Consider the following 19,781-nt stretch of genomic DNA (forward strand, 5'->3'; position numbering starts at 1 on the left):
ATTCAGGTTTTTTTTTTACTGTTCAAAGTAATTTTCCATTCCTATTTTACTCCCATTGTCTGCATATTTTTTAAAGGAGCCTGGCAAAGAAAAATATTTTGTGTTTGAGAACAAAAGCCATTATTTTTTAAAAACCAGGTGACTGAAGATATAAAAGGGATCAAAGGTAGCAGTAATCATGCTTAATTTACTGAAACCAGTGAGACACAACCCATTTATTTCCCTGATCCACTCTAAATGTAGGAATTCACATTATCATTACATCTTTGAAACAACTACAACACCTGATATTGTCCTTTTAAACACTTCCATATTCAGATTCCTAAATTATTCAAAAATGAAACTAGGAAATGTAATAATCACAAATAGTTTTTATGTATAGAATGGAAAGCTCTCTATTTCATATATACAGCATTGTGCTTGAGAAAATATCAAACCTTTTCAGGCTGGGTACATTGATTTAAATTAAGGCTGCAATGCTTAATTTAAACCTGTAATGGTCTTATAGTTTACAGCAGGGATGTCAAACTTGCATCATCACATTGTTGTCACATGGCGTATTGCAACTTTCCCACCTTCGCTAAAATGGGTGGGCGTGGCCAGTGCGTAACACATCCAGCCTGCAGCCCACGAGTTTGAAACCCCTGCTATACAGGAAGTTCTTGACTTAAAATCATTTGTTTAGCTGTCATCCAAAGTTACAACAGCACTGAAAAAAGTGACTTATGACTGGTTCTTACACTTATTATTGTCATACCATCCCAGTCAAATGATCAAAGTTTCAGCACTTGGCAACTGGCATGTATTCACAATGGTTGCAGTGTCCTGAGGGTATGTGATTGCTATTTACTTATTTAATGGAATTATAATAATTATAATATATTATAATAATTAGCACCTCTCAGGTGAACTGAATAATTTCTCTGTATTACTTCAAAGCTCCATCTTCTACTTATTTGGTACATAGTAAAATTATTTTATTAGTTAGCAAACATATTTTGTTTGTTAGCAAACATATTTTGCACCTTCCTGGAAAAAAAGGAGCTCTGGTCATTCCATATATATGTCAAAAATTCAAAGTCATGAAGGAACTAGAAAAATAAACATCACTGACTAAAATTAAATCCAGTAGATTAGAAATGTAGATTAAGTTTCATTAGGATGATGTTTCTCAACTTCATCCGTTTTAAGACAACTCCCAGGAACCCTCAGTCAGCATGCTGGCTGGGAAATTCTGGGAGTTGAAGTCCACACATAATATTGCCGAGGTTGAGAAACACTGAATTAGGAGAACAAGGATTACTAAACGAATACATCACCTGCAGTAGGATGGGCTGCATTACTCTGGCCACCTGACATCCCCTTCTGTCTGCTGAAGCTATTGGATGTGTATTTTTTTCAAGATCTGATGGTCAGACTTCCCTTCCATCAAAAACGGAGCAGGAAAAAGGGATGATGAGGGGGACGAGTACCTAAGGGGAATGACAGCCACAATTATGGCATCCACTGTCAGCCTGCACTTTTTAACCTGTCATATCTCACAATTCATGTAAGAAGTTGTGTGCTGCTTTGATGGCATGCTTCTGGCTGCCCTATTGTCTTTTTTAAAAATTTCTTTCCTGCAGACAAAAAGATTTCAAGTTGTATTCCAGAAACAAAAAAAAGGGGGGACTCAATCCTGAAGGTAAGTGAAGTTTAATACAATGAATTTAAGGGTCTTAACAAACTTGCCCTCCTTTTCTGGGCTGGATAGAACTCAAATTCACACAAAGTCAGCCAGTTTAATATTGGGCTCAGCTGTCTTGGTCCTTCTGGAGATATAGAACTGGGCTGCCTCTTAATCAATGTGTCAAGGCAAAGCTCTGCTTGACTATCATGTGTGACTCTAAGGATTTATTGCATCCTGTATTTCTCTCCTGGGATCCCTGATATGGAGTCACATCACTACTAGCTGAACAATGTGTGAACAGAGCACCGAAGAATGAAACACAGCTATTTACCATTCAAAGAGCAACTGGGTGAGAAAAAATGTTTGCATGCATATAGATATTTCTAGTCTACTTAATTGTAATCTGCTTTCTGCTTGGCAGAATAGCAAATATTAAAAAAACAAAACATTTATGCCTTTTGATATGCCATGACAGAACTGCATCTGACAAAGCAGACCGTAGGGCAAAATAAATCTGTTAATTTCCTATAGGATTGTTCTTTTTACACCTGTACTGGAGCACACATTGATAAACCCCAATGTGAGATTTTTTTTTTTTTTTAAAAAAAGCAGACTTGATTTGTATGTGTTAAGAGTTGCTCTTATTCTCTGAAAAGTGTCCCATTGTAAACACTCATTCGGAGCATGTGGGAATAATTGTAATGATATGAAGGAATGTAAAACATCAAACATCATCTGATGGATTTAGTTAGGCAATAAAAGGATGGAGGAATACTGCAGGGGAATAATGATTTTGATGGCACTGCAGTTCAGTTGGAATTAAGATGATAGTGGTTGATAGCACTAGCCCGGAGTTCTTTATGGAACACAATTAGTTGAGACGGGTGTGAGTCCCCCAAGTTGTCAAGATGAATGAGGACATGATGGGGATGTTTCCACTTAATCACCCCATTGGATTGTTGAGGTCAGTTGGAGGATTTCTTGCCTAGCCCTTCTCTTACTGTTGAATGTAGAAGATAAGAGCTTGACCTTTGAGCCTTGGAAACCAATGCAGTGAAGGATTGGGCCCTTTTGGAAGGTATTTATATTGGGGAGGTGATGGCATGCACAGTATTTTGAATTGGGATGGTATTATTGTCCAGTGTGAATCTGTTGGAACAAGGTAATAAATCAGTAAGATCAGTAAGATCTCTGAATCCATTCATTGGTATGATAGAGACAGCAGCACCTGAATAACAGGTTGTCTACCCAATCACATCTACCTATTCCAGTGACCACTCACATGCCAGCAGAAGTGGCTCTGCGTGCCACTTCTGGCACGCATGTCATAGGTTCGCCATCACGGACCTATTCCATCAAGGTCAAGCAGAAGAGGTATGCTGCAGGTCCCATCTGCTAAGAAGCTACTTCTGGTGGGACCCAGTTACGTGCCTTTGCTACTGAGACCCCTGCCCTCTGGAATACAATTCCCTCTGGGGTGAGGTCAGCCCCATCCCTGCTTGCCTTCCAGAAAGTCTTTAAAAGATGGTTTTCCCATCCACCTTGGGGTTCCAATGGTCAGCCTGCCAGATGGCTGTGTGATGTCAATTGATAGTTGTTCTGCTGAAATCTCTGCATTTTCTGTTTTTTTCTTTCATTCATTTATTCTCATGTTTTATGTGCCACCCAGAGAGCGAGATGGTGGCTACATTAATATGCTAAATAAAATAAATAAATGACCCATGAGCTAATTATCCGCCATATACCACAATCCAAAATTGTATTACACATGATATGTGTGAAAATTCTAAGGTTCACAGAAATACTTCTACAAATAAGCTAACATGAGCATCGAGAAAGCAAGTCTGATGACGATTCACCAGGCCTGGGAATGATAAGGTTTAGTTGGAAAAAGGAAACATGAAAAGAAAAACTGGAAATCTTGAGGGAGAACAGAATAAAGAGCCATAGAAGAAAGGATGGCCCAGTTACGGTAGTGTCTTGAGCAGCTGCCACTTTCAGCAAGCTTCCTAAATTGTAGACATGATGGAGATGAAAACACAGATAATAATGATAGTTCCACTTCCTTTTGATTGGAGCTCCCCCAAGTGGATGTTAAAATTATGGAAAAGGAACCACCAATGAAATTAAATTCATAATTATGTTTGACTGTAACTATAGTCAGTTGTAAATAAAACTATAGTCAGTAGAATTTTCTTCCATGTCAATGTGTTTAGGATTATAGTGTAAATAAAGAAATTAGGTGGCCTATCAATATTCAAATTATCTCTAGAATTTTCTACGGGTTCTAAGAAAATGCAAACCATCGACTGAATCAAGATGGTACTTCTTGACCTTTTTCAACCCAATAGAGGTGTAGTAGTATTTTTATACAAACTATACTACACTGTCCCCACAGTTCTTTAGTTAAGACCCTCCAACTTGACCTGACTTTCTCTAGAGAGTAAAAAGATAGACGCAAAGGACTCCCTACAGATTTTACTCCTCTAGTCATTGCCATCTATAAGGGATGGGGCTCCTCTCCATTTCAAGGTCATTGAACAAGCATTATCCAAAGACATTTCCATGGTCATGTGGCCAGCATGATGTCACAGAGCACTGTTAACTTTCCACCGAAGTGGTACCTATTTATCTATTTGCGTTTGCATGCTTTCGAACTGCTAGTTTTGCAGAAGCTGGGGTGTGGATGGGAACTCAACCCATCGCATGGAGCTCAGGTCTCAAACCTGGGCTGCTGGCTTTCCAGCTGACAAGCTCAGTATCTTAACCATTGAGCTACCATGCTCCCCATACCTTCTAGAGAATAAGCCCTATGAAATCAATGGAACATTTATAAATGGAGGGAGCTAGATTGAATATGAATAGCATCAAATTTACATTAGAAGCAAGTCCTACTGAAATGGAAAGCCACAAATATAAAATCTGGATCTAGGGCTTAAACTTACCTGATTTTTATTTGAATTTAATTGAATTAGAGGTTTGGTTTTTCCATGAATTTGTGTGTTTATACCAATGCAAAGTATCTTATATCTTCAAATGTTAATCTGATGTTATCACGTGTTTTTAATATATATTGAATTTGTATATGTATAAAGGTATAAAATGATCAAAAATAATAAACTATTTAAAATTCAAAGCAAAGCAAAACAAAGCAGTTTATCATATTTCAAACTTTTTAATAGAAGAAAGAGATCATTAAAAAGTTTTGTTATAATTTGGTGAATAATAAAAACCACCTTCTCACCTGTTGATAATTCCTGAATATCAAGATCACTTTCTGGAGAGTTGATGTTTTCTCCCTATGCTCCTTCTTCTTTCCATCTTAAAATAACAGTTGGGGAAGATAGATATATATGTATGTCTCTTATATATCCCTGTATAATCTTTATTTACTGCTTTCTCAACTATTTTGTTATGTGCGGTCAGTTTCTCTGCTTCTTAATTTACAAGCAACTCTTCTCAAACCATTTAATGCAAGAGATCCATTTCCATCTGCTGCTTGTGCTTTCTTAATACATTTCTCACTTTTTTTTTCAAGTTTCCATTACAGTTTTAATAGTTTTAAATAATTTTGTTTCCTTTTTCAATTAGCTTTTGCTTTGGTTCTCCTTTATGCTGATAATACTGACTTCCCTTCATCCAGGAATCGAAGTGCATTAAATTTTAAGTATTGTGCGTTTTATGTTCTCCTGCCCATGCTGTAGATAAGCTTTACTGAAATTTCAGAATGGAGTGGAAGTTTGGGAAATGTTCCAAACTTTTTTGTCTCAATGTTCCTCATGGTTAGCGAACAAGTCAATTTAATACATACTATGGAAAGATGCAATCTAACTGCAACTAATTCCTCACTTTCACGAATGAAACATTATTCCCATTCATTCATTCATAGTTTCACCAATGATTAGCCTGGAACTGTTTCCAATCTTCTTTCAAGACATGTATTTAAGCATTTACAAATAACAGTACAAGGACTGAATTACAAAACAGGGTGAGTTTACTTCTTTACAGAAGCAGTTTACTGCCTGCTTAGCAGGGAACTAAAATATTTTCACTTCATCTGAACGGATTTACTGCTTTTCATGTAAAGCTGAAGTTGTTTTGGGCAGCACAGATGGGGCTCCCTTCAGAGAAGCCAGTCAATTACTATGATTTTTCTTTCTTTCTTTCTCTCTGTCTCTCTATCTCTCTCTCTTTTTTTGGCTTTCTTCTTTAACAATTTTAATACTAGTTCATAAAAAGTTAGAGAGCTATACTTGTCCGAAGATTAGGCTTAACTTCAAAATAAAATTCACGCAAGTTCTTCTTTATAAAAATGGACAAAAGTTTAGAACTTCAGTCTTCAGTGTCAAAATAAACTGCAGTCCACTTTCTTGTAATGAAATTGTCTTTTCTCCAATTTCTTGGTTATATACACGGTTACGTTGTCCTAAAAGAGAAACATTTCTAGTCTTCTCTCTGGGCTGAAAAAAGAAAACATAATACAGAAGAAGAAACTAAAGTTATTTAAGAGAGGAGCTTTATTTTTATCTTATTAATAAAATTTCTGTACCACCCATCCTGCTTGCATGCCTCTGGGCCCTTGAAACAAAGGCTCTCTTTCTACAGACACAGATACGTGAATTTGAATTTATTTTCTAATCTTCTCTTACTTTTTTAGGTATTACTATTAAAACATAGGAGAGAGATGGACATATAGAACTCTTGATTTTTCTCAATCACTCTCTGCCTGAGACTTTTATGATAGAATAATCATAGAATAACAGAGTTGGAAGGGACCTTGGAGGTCATCTAGTCCAACCCCCTGTTTGAGCAGGAGAATCTATTCTAAATATTAGCCTCTACCTAGGATCGAACTCACAGCCAGCCTCCTGATTGTGAGGCGAGAGCTCCACCTCTAGGCCACCAGGACATGATGACAGATGTCCTTTCTAAAGAACTCCTAAGTCTCATCTGGAAGAAAATATTTTCAGGCATGGAGGCATACTTATTTCTGTAAGCTCCATGTGAATGTGTTGTGTGCACACATGAATGGGGGTGTCTGAATAGGTGTAGATATTGAGCGTTACAATGGCCAAAAATGGAATGCCATACATGGCCTGTGGGAACACCATGAGCCAATCATTTCTGACTCCAAGCTCAGTTGCAGTGTCTCTCTGCTATTGTGTGGGATGGCTGCCTCACAGAGATTATAGTGGGGTGATTTGTGGTGGATACAAACCCTGAACTTACTTTGTGCAGTGGATAAAGTATCAAGTCAGAAGAAAACTAGAAAACATAGGCGATAACATGTAATTTTGCTCTATATGAAAGACAATGAGAGCCAGTTTGATCTAATGGTTAAGGTTCGAAACCAGGAGGCTGTGAGTTCTAGCAGGAAGCTAGCTGGGTGACCTTGGGCCAATCAGACCCAGAAAGAGACAATGCCAAATCACTTCCAAAATCTTGCCAAGAAAATTGAAGGAAGCTGTTCCAGGCAGTTCCCAGAAGTCAAGACTGATTTGAAAGCACACATACATTCACAAAAGGCTATTGTTGATAAGAATTATATTAGGCATCCTACGCATGCTTACTGCAGAAGATCTCCTTTTCTTATTCCCAAGTCATTATGCATACGATTTTAACATTTCCCATTTTTATAAGGCATCTTTATTTCAATCCTTAATGAAGTCAGATAATATCTATTTGCCTTTTCATAAACCGACTCCGCATCGATTTACTTTGGGGCCTTTAAGATCCATTAGTGAAAATTTTGAAACAGGGATGACTTTAGTGAATGGCTAAACAAACAAAAAAACACCAAAGGGGTGGCTTATGTTCGTTCTAATGTGCATATATGTGCACTAACCCACATACAAATGCCATAAAAGGTTGGGTGCACACAAAATTAGGTACCCCAAAACAACAAAGACAACAAATTTAGGTACTCTAAAACTCCAGGCTTGCAATTTGCAAGGAAGCTTGCACTGGTTCACCAATTCAGTTTAATGAAGCAGTGAGAATCACTTTGGGCCAAAAAGCATGGACTGAGTCAGCATTCCTGGGGGAAGATGTCCTTTCCACTGGCAGCAGGCAGGTAGTCTTTTCCCAGCCTTGCAGTTGCAGCCAACCTTCTCTGGATCAGACCCAGCTAGAGATGTGCCAGGCATGGTCCCAGACCGGAAGGCACTTCCCTGTTCTCCTTTCAATATATCTATATCTATATCTATATCTATATCTTTGATACCTGTTAAATTTTGGGATGCACAAGGTCCATGCTTGCTGTTAACTTGATAAAACATTCATTTTTAAATTACTAATAATGAAAGTTTATATAAGTTTGGAGTAAATAAGAGCTATGGTGTTGCAGTGGTTAGAATGCAGTACTGCGGGTTACTCCTGCTGATTGCTGGCTGCCAACAGCTTGGCAGCTCGATTCTCACCAGCTCAAATTTGATTCAGCATTCCATCCTTCCGAGGTAGGTAAAATAAGAAACCAGATTTATAGGGGCAATATGCTGATTCTGTAAACTGCTTACAGAGTGCTGTAAAATGTATAGTGCAGTGTTGGTGGGGTGTCGCGGGTTTCGGTTCAATGTGCGGCGTGTGAAGGATGTGTGTTTGTTTTTACACTGAAGATGCACTGAAGATGCACTGAAGGTGCACTGAAGATGGTGTTTGATTTTGTTGTACGAGGTGCAATGACAATAAATTAAACTAAACTATAAGTCTAAGTGCTCTTGTCAGCCTCGGATCCATCTTGAATCAACTATTGCTATTGCTACATCTAGAGAAGTAATGGGGGGAAAAATGAGAGAGGAGGCTATCTAAATCCTTTCTGTGTAATGCTTTCTTCCACTATATCAAATCCCTCTAAAACATGGAGAAATAATTTTAAAGCTTACAAATATCAATTGTAACCAGAAATTATTAGTGATTGGCAGGATTATATTACAGTCTGTAAGAACATATATGTAGAGTCAATTTAATTTGATTTAATTTGGCACCGGTCTAGAAGCCAGGGCACTCTAAGTCCTAGTCCTATGTTAGGCAAAATACAGTTGTGGGTGTCTTTAGGCTGGTCCCTCTCCCAGGAGAAGGATGTGGCAAGCCACTTGTGAAAACTGCAGGAGACTGATCTTGGGAATAAAAAAAAAAATGACTTCAAATTATGACTTTTAAGAGTGTTTGTGATATCCTATTATACTTTATAGTTTCTGTACTATAACTAAGAAATATATAAACATTTTAATCTATTGCCATTTCAGGTATTGGCAATTTACATTACGGTGCACAAATACTTAGTTTGGGAAAAGCTGCAGAAAATAATTCCCCCCCCCCCCCAAACATATTAGAAATTAGAAGGAAAATTGATGATGGCTACAAAAGTTCAGTCAAAACATTGTCTATTTCTTATATGCACTGCCTGGGCACCCGTCATCTTGACTTTAAAAAACAACAACACTGCTTTTCAGCTAAGCCTTGATTGTATCCCAAGCCACCTATGCAGCTGTGTGGGTCATAGGAAATAACTAGGCTCAATGAAAGGAGTGCAGAAAGAATAAGCGAGGAGGATGCTTACCTCTTGCAGCTGGATGGTCACACTATGACCAAAGAATGAAAGCTAGAGAAAAAAATAAAAACAAAAATAAAAACTAAAAAAAGGGAGGAGAGGAAAAATGGAAAGAAAAAAGAGAGAGAAAGATTTTAAAGCAGACCTAGTAAGAAACCAGCAAGGAGTCTAGAATAAGGGGCCGTAGTCTGCCAAAGGTGTGAAATATGCTGGAATAGGACACTTTCCAAATTAATCTGTCCTTTAACAGATGTCATGTCTGTTGACATGAACACAACATATGAGAAAGACCGAAAATGCAGGATGGCTCAAAATTCCCATTTCCTTTTGCTCTGTCCCTATCCATTTCCAGCACATAATCCCTCTGGGCTCATTAATAGGATAGAAATTTAAGAAAATAACAGAGTTGGAACTTGGAAGGGACTATGGAGGCTTTCTAGTCCAATCCTCTGCTCAAGCAAGAGATCTATACATTTGGCAAGGAATTCTAGGAGTTTGTTGGTCCTTTAATTTCTTGCAAAAATAATGGTTTAGTAGTGCATCACACTGTTTTATCTGTATATCCAAAACCTGAAATGCTGCCGTTTCATTCACTTCCATGAACCATTCATCAGTAAGAAAAATCATTATGTTATGATTACTGGGACCAGATATTTGAAGTATACTTCAATAACTATGGTTTTAAATGAAGTTATTCATTTTTATGGGACTTATTTTTGGTGAAGAAAGGACAGTTTCAGGCTCCTTCTATTCCATTGTATCTTTTCTCAATAAAATTTACTAGCTAATCAACTTATTCAAAAGTACCAAATGTAACATTCTTTTTCTTTTTTAAAAAAATTTTTTCTAGATGATGCTTTATAGTCTATTACATTTACTTATACAATTCTTAATTTCATGGCTCTAGGAAGTTGGCAATGCTAACTGTAATGTTGAAAACACACAAGAATTCTAGTTTTCTCATTGTTTTTAGTTTTCTCATTGTTTCTAGTTTTCTCATTGCTTTTCGTTCTATTCTGATCAGGAACAGAAAAGAAAGACTTTGGGGATTATTGCACTTTGCTGCAGAAAGTTCGTTTAGAAGAGACCTGCAAATGTCTTGAAAACCAAGCGTAACACCCCCCACCCCAAATATTCTTCCTTCATGTTATCAAAAGCTGCATTTGCATTTTAACATTACATGTATTTTTAAAATGGTGTGTCCGAGATCTGCAAATGACTGTGTTATTGTCACTAGGCCATGAAAAACATAGAAGAAATGGTGTTGTTTTTATAGTTAGGAAGAACAGGGCTTGATTACAATGAAATAAATGACTAAATACAGGTAGTCCAACTGTCCTTACAACAGTTCATTTAGTGACCATTCAAAGTAATGTCACTGAAAAAAAGTGACTTATGCCAATTTGTCACACTTGCAACCGTTGCAACATCCCCATGGTTACGTGATCAAAATGCAGATGCTTGGTAACTAACTTATGTTTATGACGGTTTCAATGTCCCGGGGTCATGGGAACCCCTTTTGCAACCTTCTGACAAGCAGAGTCCATGGAGAAGCCAGATTCACTTAACAACCGGGTTACTAATTTACCAACTGCCGTGATTCACTTAACAACTGTGGCAAGAAAAGTTGTAAAGTGGGGCAAAGCTCACTTAACAAATGTTTTACTTACCAACAAAAATTTGGGGCTCAGTTACAGTCGTAAGTTGAGGTCTACCTGTAATATCAATTAAACTTCTTGGATAACCCTTTAATATGATGAGCATTCAAATTTATGCACTGATACAGAAGATCATAAGCCCAGTTTTAAATTGACAGAGCATACAAGCAAGATGTGCTGTTTATGACTGAGCTATGGTGGTGCAGTGGTTAGAATGCAGTACTGCAGGCTACTTCTATTGATTGCTGGCTGCCTGTAATTTGGCAGTTCGAATCTCACCAGGCTCAAGGTTGACTCAACCTTCCATTCTTCCAAGGTTGGTAAAATGAGGACCGAGATTGTTGGGGGCAAAAGGCTGACTCTGTAAACCACTTAGAGAGGGCTGTAAAGCACTGTGAAGTGGTATATAAGTCTAAGTGCTATTGCTATTGCTATTGGAGTCTGGAATGCCATAACAGAAAAAAATGTAGTTGGATTACATGATTTAGGAAATTTAAATGAAGCAGGAGATTGACTTATACATTTTTATCACACCAATGATTTATTTCTTCATAGCTAACACTATCTTCAAATAGCCACAATGATGAATTCTTACATGGATATTACCTGATGGAGTATATAGAAATCAAATTGGCTATATTTTTGCTAAGAGAATGTGGAGGAGCTCAGTTATAGTATCAAAGACATGGCCAAGTACTGACTGTGGAGAGATCATGTACTGTTCACGTGCATGCTCCAAGTTAAGCTAAGAAAGAAGAAAGCTGTTCAGTTTCCATAATATGATCTTGAATATATACCCACAACTTTCAAGGGGAACTGAAGACATCACCTTAAAATCCTGAACTTCATTGATAGAGAATCAGCTGGATTATGGAATGAATTTGAAGGACGGATGTGAAAAGAGACTGCTAAAAATGAAGAGAGAGGAGAAAGTAAAGTGCATGTCAGACAAAACCATGGAAATTGCCAAGAAGATAAGTCAAAGACCACCAAAAAGAAAGAAAGTAAGAAAGAAAGAGACAAACATCTCAGAAAGGGACTTCACAAAAAGTTTCAGAGAGCTGTTAGAAGACATAAGAAGCAGTATTACAAGTAAAAATATTGAAGATGGAAACAGACATGGAAAAACAAGAAAGCCTTTCAAAAGATCTCTAAACTCAGAAGGAAGCTCCAATTGGTAGGCTAAAGCAGGGATCCCCAACCTTTTCGACGCCGCGGCCCGGTTCTGGCGTCAGCTGGGCGCCGCGGCCTGGTTCCGGCGTCAGCTGGGCGCCGCCATCTTTTAACGAAAATCACTTCCGGTGATGTCACGGAAGTGATTTTTCGTCAAATAAGCGGCGCCAGCGCTCGGTGAGCTTTTCGGGTAGAAATGGCTTTCTACCGGAAAAGCTCACGAGCGCTGGCGCCGCCATCTTTTTGACGAAAAATTGCTTTTTTAAAAAAGATGGCGGCGCCCAGCAACCAGCGGCCCGGTAAGGCTTGTTCCGGCCGGTACGTCAGCGGACCGCGGTTGAGGGACCCCTGGGCTAAAGGACACAAATGGACATATAATTAATTCAAAGGAGATCAAAGAAGATGGAAGGAATATATTGAAATGCCAAATTATGTTCCAAGATACCTTAGAACAGTGATCCCCAACCTTTTTTATGGTGTGGCCGGTACCGGCATTAGCTGGGCGCCGCCATCTTTTTGATGAAAAAGTGCTTCCGTGACCTCACCAGGAAGCACTTTTTCATAAAAAGATGGCGGCGCTAGCTCAGTGAACTTTTCCGGGTAGAAATGGCTTTCTACCCGGAAAAGCTCACGAAGCGCTGGCGCTACCATCTTTTTGATGAAAAAGTGCTTCCGGTGAGCTTTCTACCGGAAAAGCTCACCGGAAGCACTTTTTCATCAAAAAGATGGCGGCGCCCAGCAAGCTAGCGGCCCGGTATGACTTGTTCCACGGACCGGGACCGGTCCGCGGACCGGTGGTTGGGGACCCCTGCCTTAGAAGATATTCCTGGGCTCACAAGAGCTTCTTGCACTAGAAGGTGACATTAGATCAACACTCTGATTATTACCAAATTGGAAGACTACGGAAACTGATGTAATATTCATTGAAATAGAGCAAGCAATAGAAGATGAACCAATCAAATAAATATCTTACAGAGCTATGCTTGCAAATGTAGAGAACAACATAGTGATCAACTGATTGGAAGAATTTAATCTACATTTTAATACCAGAACAAAAAGATTTGACAGGATGTGCAAACTGTTGTACAATATCCTTAATTTCACATGCTAGCAAAATAATGTTTAAGATCACCAACACAAATTAGAGCCCTATATGGAAAAAGAGATATCAGATGTTCAAGTTTACTTTAGAAAGATCTGAAAAACACAATATTCTGGATGAATGCTGAATCACCGAGAATGGCAAAGAACATCAAAAGGAAATCTCTAAGTACTTCATTGTATATAGAAAATCCTTTGATTTTGCTAACCATGTCAAGTTGCGGAAAATGCTCAGAAAATGAGAATCCCAGAACATCTTATTGTCCTCATGAGAAACTTATACAGGTCAGGAAATCACACTATGAACAGAACTTGGGGAAAGGAGCACAACAAGACTGCATACTCTCTCCTTATTGACTTAACCTATGTGCTGGTTTGAAAGGGTTTGAAAGAAGATTGTGAAGAAGATGAGTAAAACTGGAGGAAGAAACATCAATAACCTTTGCTATGCTAATGATGGCACTATACTAATGGCTGAAAATGTAAAGGATCTGCAAACTTTAGTATTAAAGGTCAAAAAACACATTGAAAAAAATGGGTCTACAATTAAATATAAAGAAGACCAAACTAATATCATGCCCAATATTTCCTAGCCGTACCACATGCCCAATATTTCCTAGCCGTACCACAGATAACAACAATGATCTAATACATATCGATTTAACAGAAGACAATGTTGAAAAAGCAATACGCAACCTAAAACCATCTCTATCTATTGGACCGGACGGAATATGTGCCTACTTCTTAAGAAAGCTATCCTCTGCCATAGCCAAACCTCTAAGCATAATCTTTGAAAAATCTTTCAGAACCAGCTCCTTGCCTAACCTATGGTCACAAGCCACAGTCATCCCCATCTTCAAAAAGGGAGACCCAAGCCTAGTTGAAAACTACAGGCCAATCTCCTTATGCTGCGTCACCTGTAAAGTCATGGAATCAATTATTAACCAATCCATCATCCTTCACTTAGAGACAAATAACCTACTCTCCAATAAACAATTTGGTTTCAGGAAAAAACTATCCTGTAATCTGCAACTCTTACACTGCAAAAACATATGGACGACACAACTCGACCAGGGCAAAACAATAGACGCATAATCTACATAGACTTCTGTAAAGCCTTTGATTCAGTGGTACACGACAAACTACTCCTAAAAATAAAATCCTATGGTATCTCTGGACAACTGAATAACTGGATAGAAGCATTCCTGTCAAACAGACAACAAATGGTCAAAATCGGGAGCGTCCTATCAAATCCAGTACCTGTCAATAGTGGTGTTCCCCAAGGCAGTGTTCTAGGACCAACTCTCTTCATACTCTACATAAACGACCTCTGTGATCATATTAAGAGCAATTGCGTTCTCTTCGCTGATGATGTAAAGCTGTTCAATACCACAGACAATACTGCTACCCTTCAAAAAGATCTTGACTATGTATCCGAATGGTCAAACAAATGGCAACTTCAAATCTCAACAAATAAATGCTCTGTCTTACATATTGGCAAAAAAATCAGAAAATAAAATACAAGCTGAATAGTCAAGATCTTGTTGATGACCCAAGCTCTGTAAAGGACCTTGGAATACTCACCTCTAATGATCTAAGTGCTAGAGCACACTGCAACTACATAGCCAAAAGGCATTAAGAGTTGTTAACCTAATCCTACGTAGCTTTTTCTCTGGTAATATCACACTACTAACCAGAGCATACAAAACATTTGCTAGACCAATACTCGAATACAGTTCATCAGTCTGGAATCCACACTACGTATCTGATATTAGCACAATTGAGAAAGTCCAGAAATATTTCACAAGAAGAGTTCTCCACTCCTCTACTCGCTGTAGAATACCTTATGCCACCAGACTTGAAATTCTAGAACTAGAAAACCTTGAATTACGCCGTCTTCGGTCTGACTTAAGCATGGTATACAAAATCATACATTGCAATGTCCTACCTGTCAATGAATACTTCAGCTTCAACCATAACAACACAAGAGCACACAATAGATACAAACTCAAAGTAAACCGCACCAAACTTGATTGCAGGAAATACGACTTCAGCAATAGAGTGGTCAATGTCTGGAATACTCTACCCGACTCTGTAGTTTCTTCCCCAAACCCCAAAAACTTTAACCTTAGACTGTCTACTATTGACCTCACCCCTTTCCTAAGAGGTCTGTAGGGGCGTGCATAAAGCGCACCAACGTGCCTACCGTCCCTGTCCTATTGTTTCTCCTATTCTTTTATTTTTCTTGTATGTAACCATTTCATGTATTCACAACTATGTATACATTTATACTTATTATCTTGTAAACAATTGGCAAATCAAATAAATAAAATAAATAAATAATAATACTAGGTAGATAATTGGCAATAGAAATATCAAAGTGACGGATAGCTTCTCTCTTTTAGAATCAGCCATTCACAGTAAAGGGGCAAGCAGATAAATACACCACAGACTTGATGGAATAGTCATGAAGACTATGGAAAATATATTCAAATTTATAATGTGTTTACATCTACAAAGATCAGAATTGTGTAAGCCATGGAATTCCCTGTGACACTCTATGGAAATGAAAGTTGAATGTAAAGAAGTAGGACTGAGAAAGTATTGAGACCTTTAAACTCAGGAGAAGACCACCAAGAATACTATGCAAAGCCAAGAAAATAAATTGATGAATCATCAAACAAATCAATCTAGAGTTCTCACTCTAGGCACATGACCAAACTTATCCTACTTCAGACATAGTCTGCAAAGCTCCAGCTCTTTGGGAAAGGATCTAATGGTAGGAAAGATGGAAGGAAAGAGAAGAAGAGGATGACCAGCAGCAAATTGGTTGGATTCAGTTGCTGTGGCTCTGAGACCTGAAAGAACAAATTAGGGATAGTCATGGAGTCATGGAGAAGATTGTGATTGTTAGACGTCAAAAGTCAAAAAGGGTACTTGATGGCACACAATCAATTGTGTCAAAGGTATCTGCTGGATTTTGTTTCAGGAGACTTATATAGTCTATTTGCATCTTTATGTAGGATATGATCTTGCTTTAAAGAGCTGCTGGCAGGTGCTATGTGCAAAATGTAATGTAATGAAAAAAAAATACAGCAATGTTGGATACCCAATGTTGGACAAATTCTGTCTAGTCAAGTTCATAGGAAGAATCTCTCGCATTCAAGAAGATTTTTCAAACCCAGCATTTTGTTGTATACAGGTAGTCCTCACCACTGAGCCCAAAATTTATGTTGTAGAATGAAACAATTGTTAAGTGAATTTTGTCTCATTTTATGACCTTTCTTGCCACAGTTGTTAAGTGAATCACTACAGTTGTTAAGTTAGTAACATGGTTGTCAAGTGAATCTGGCTTCCCCATTGACTTTGCTTATCAGAAGGTCGCAAAAGATGATCACATGACCCCTAGGACATGTCATCAATATATGCCAGTTGCCAAGTTTCTGAATTTGATCATGTGACCATGGGGCAATGGAAATAAATGTGAAAAATGGTCATGTCACCTTTTTCAGTGTTGTAACTTGGAACGGCCACTAAATGAACTTTTGTAAGTCAAGGACTACAGCTCGTTTTGAATATAGCTTCATCTCATCATTCAAGCTTTTCATTGTTTTAACCATACCTTTTCTTCCAATTCCTTTATTTGTCTTTTTTGAGCTTCAATTCTTTCTTCTAGCTCCTTAATTCTCTGTGAAAATTAGAAGTAGGTATGAATACTACATTTTTAGACTTTCATTTAAGCCCACTTTTGACTTTTTGGTATGCTGTGCTTTCATGGAGAGAAGGGAACATATTATGAGCTATGATATGCTCACAGTTAATACAGTAAGTCATGTAACAACTTTCCTTTGCACAGATACAATTGTTAACTTCATAAAATGAAGTCCCTGCTTAATTATAACCTTGAAGACTAGCCTCATGGTTAATAGTTGTCTGTTTGCAATTCCGCCCCTTCCACTGTGACCATTACAAGGTCTGCAACCATTAAAGCTGTGAAAGTGACAGTAATGGAATGATGTGCCTGAGGACATCTGGTATCTCTATGGCTGCTTGTTGCGGCTGTCACTTCCTTAAATGAGCTTTTAAAATCATATTTAAATCAATTTTAATATGTATGGTTTTTTACATTGTTAATTGCTGTTCTGTTTATCTTTTTCTGTTTTATAAGCCACCCAGAGTTGCCATGTAGGGGAGATGGACAACATATGCATTTAATAAATAAGTAAATTTAAAGTAAAGTTATCAATGCAGGTTTCAATGTGGGTCAGTCTTCAGGACCAGAGGTATAGTCTTCTGAACTTTCAGACTCGTGTTTGAGTTTATCCTCAGGGAGCTTCTCTCTAGCAGGGTGTATGTTTTGGGGTATTCTGTTTAATATGGTGCCTGTTTGAGGCTTTTTTAGTTGTTGATTGGGGTGTTGATGGCTGACTATTAAGTTGTTGGCTGTTGTTTCCTTGTGCTACCAAGCCCTAATCTGCTAAATACTTGATAAGCTAGTGGAAAAGCAGCATTCCTGTTGACTGACAAGGGACTTCAATCATTTCCCTGGCTGTTTTTGTGCCTGCTCGTTCAACAATCTTAGTAGCTGCAAAAGTGAATGTATGTCCTTGTTCGTTGCAACATGAGGTTACCAATGAGTTTGGATCTCCTTGTCTGACTGCTTGTTTGTGTTCTTGTAATCTGGTGGTTAGCTTCCTCCTTTGAAAGCTTGGAAGACTAAACCTCTGGTCCCAGTGATCAACTTGGATCCTACAATATTATCCTGGGACACCTGACCTTCATTCATGAAAATTATTAATGGCATAAACAAAACACAAGTGGGAGTCATTGTTCTTCTTGCAGGAGGCATTCTTAGTGACACAATATCCTATTTCAACATACCTGTTGTGCATGTTGAATATGCTCCATCCTTTCTCGGAGAATCTGGGAATCCCTTTCTCGGAGTTCGCTCATAACCTGCCGTTTCCATTGTTCCACAGCATTTTTCAACTTATCTCTCTCTTCTTCTGACAGTATTTCTGACATTTTGGCTCCTGCTTCCTGCTGTAGAGCATCATAGAGCATGGCTTCCAATTCCAAAATGTGCTAAATAAATGAAAAATCAAGCTACTTTACTCTCATTAAGTTTGGGCAATGATGGCGGTTTAATATATTTTGTGACCATTAGCTCCATTGCTCCTTGTCTTTCATTGTAAACAAGATGCGTAGTAGTTCCAGTGTTCTTTGTTTTTCATTGTAAATAAGATGGGCGGTTTCAGCCAGAATATTATTGTCTCAATAAACATGGAAGTCAACCTCTTCTTTTGCCTCCATCTTTAATGCTGAAGTAAATTTATTCTTACAGAACTCATCAATTTAAAGCTCAATCACAACGAACAGGCCCTTTTTAGATTACTCAGTCACTCTATATTTCAAGATCTAGGAATCACTTTTAAGTCATTACTCAAATCACCCAACTTGCAGTCCCTTTTCCAAACATAAATGTAGAAGACTGTAGAGAAATGTATTGTTTATTGATGACACCACTAGATGGCACCCACAAATTCACTCTCTAATATACATATAGTGGCCTAAAGATTTATGTGACTTCTAAATCTCACAATATTTCTATTCTCTCTCATATGAATCTCATTAGTTTTGGCACATCCTAATTTTAATGGTTTGGTGACCACAACACTGTGCATATGATATGACCATGTCTGCTGCTCAAAAAGATTGCTGACTTCAAGTGTACAGGTAGCACTTTTCATGGACAGGCAGAACATGGATTACACCACGGCAGTTGCCATTTGAACTTAATTTTTTTTTTACCATACTGTGCAATCATCCCTGTTCAATGCCCTTTGCAAAAGGATGAAATATTATTGAATACGCATTACAGTATATTTGCTGTATTTAAAAATGCAGCTAATGCTGCTGAACTAGTCCATCATTTCTTTTTTAACCATTTCTCTTTTTAAATCATTCTTTTTTTTTTTCTGCTAAGGGCCATCATTCTGCATGCATGTTCAATATGAATAGAAGTCACAAAGAATCTCTCTCCTACTCAGAATCAATAATAATGTTCACATTGTTGTGAACAAATCATTATCCTTGGGAAAAATTCAATAGGTGGACAAAAATGCCAAGTTCAGTATAACCGTGTTACCAACCATAAAAATAAAAAGATTGCAGAATGAATATCTTGTCTCCAAATCCAAAACATTTATTGATCAGCTACGCAAAAATTGAGATATTTTCATATCTCTGCCATGTTTCAAAGGGAATGCTAAACACAGCATGGTTTTGCCTGTGATAAAACAAGGCATTCCATGTGAATTATTTAAAGTCTCTAGGGAACTTTACATTTCACACTCCATTTTGTAATCTGTGATATATGATTAGGTGCTGAGTGGAGCATAACAACAAATTCTCAATGGATTAAAAATTAAATTTGAGTGAGAGAGAAAGTGGGCAAGCAAGCTCAAGAGAGCACAAAGTGTTAATCAGCTATGGTCACATAAGTCATTAAATTGTGGCTTTTCCCAGCTCGTAGTGACAAAAATCTGAGTAGTCAATACTGAGTCCCTAAATCTGATTCATCTGAACCATTCTCTCTACAGTTTTATGCCCTGTTATATAATTTTATATA

The 19,781-nt window shown here is 37.9% G+C and overlaps 1 protein-coding gene across 22 annotated transcripts in view; it reads right to left on the reverse strand.

The window, feature by feature from the left end:
* Window positions 1-5,593: 5,593 nt before the first annotated feature.
* JAKMIP3 (Janus kinase and microtubule interacting protein 3) overlaps window positions 5,594-19,781 on the reverse strand; it is a 100,664-nt gene continuing 86,476 nt past the window's right edge. For 13 of the 22 annotated variants that reach the window (XM_087964272.1, XM_087964271.1, XM_087964289.1 and 10 more), the window contains 4 exons: window positions 18,032-18,235; window positions 16,773-16,838; window positions 9,228-9,269; window positions 5,594-6,129 (listed from right to left, as the gene is read on the reverse strand). In XM_087964272.1, the coding sequence (XP_087820398.1) occupies window positions 5,974-6,129; window positions 9,228-9,269; window positions 16,773-16,838; window positions 18,032-18,235 (468 nt within the window). In that variant the 3' untranslated portion in view covers window positions 5,594-5,973. Of the gene's footprint in view, window positions 6,130-9,227; window positions 9,301-16,772; window positions 16,839-18,031; window positions 18,236-19,781 lie in introns of all 22 variants that reach the window. The other 9 variants (XM_087964292.1, XM_087964291.1, XM_087964290.1 and 6 more) reach the window with 2 other exon arrangements.

Source organism: Notechis scutatus, chromosome 4 (assembly GCF_049901735.1).
Source record: "Notechis scutatus isolate UNSWTSFEM ecotype Mainland chromosome 4, rNotScu1.2, whole genome shotgun sequence".
NCBI lineage: Eukaryota > Metazoa > Chordata > Lepidosauria > Squamata > Elapidae > Notechis > Notechis scutatus.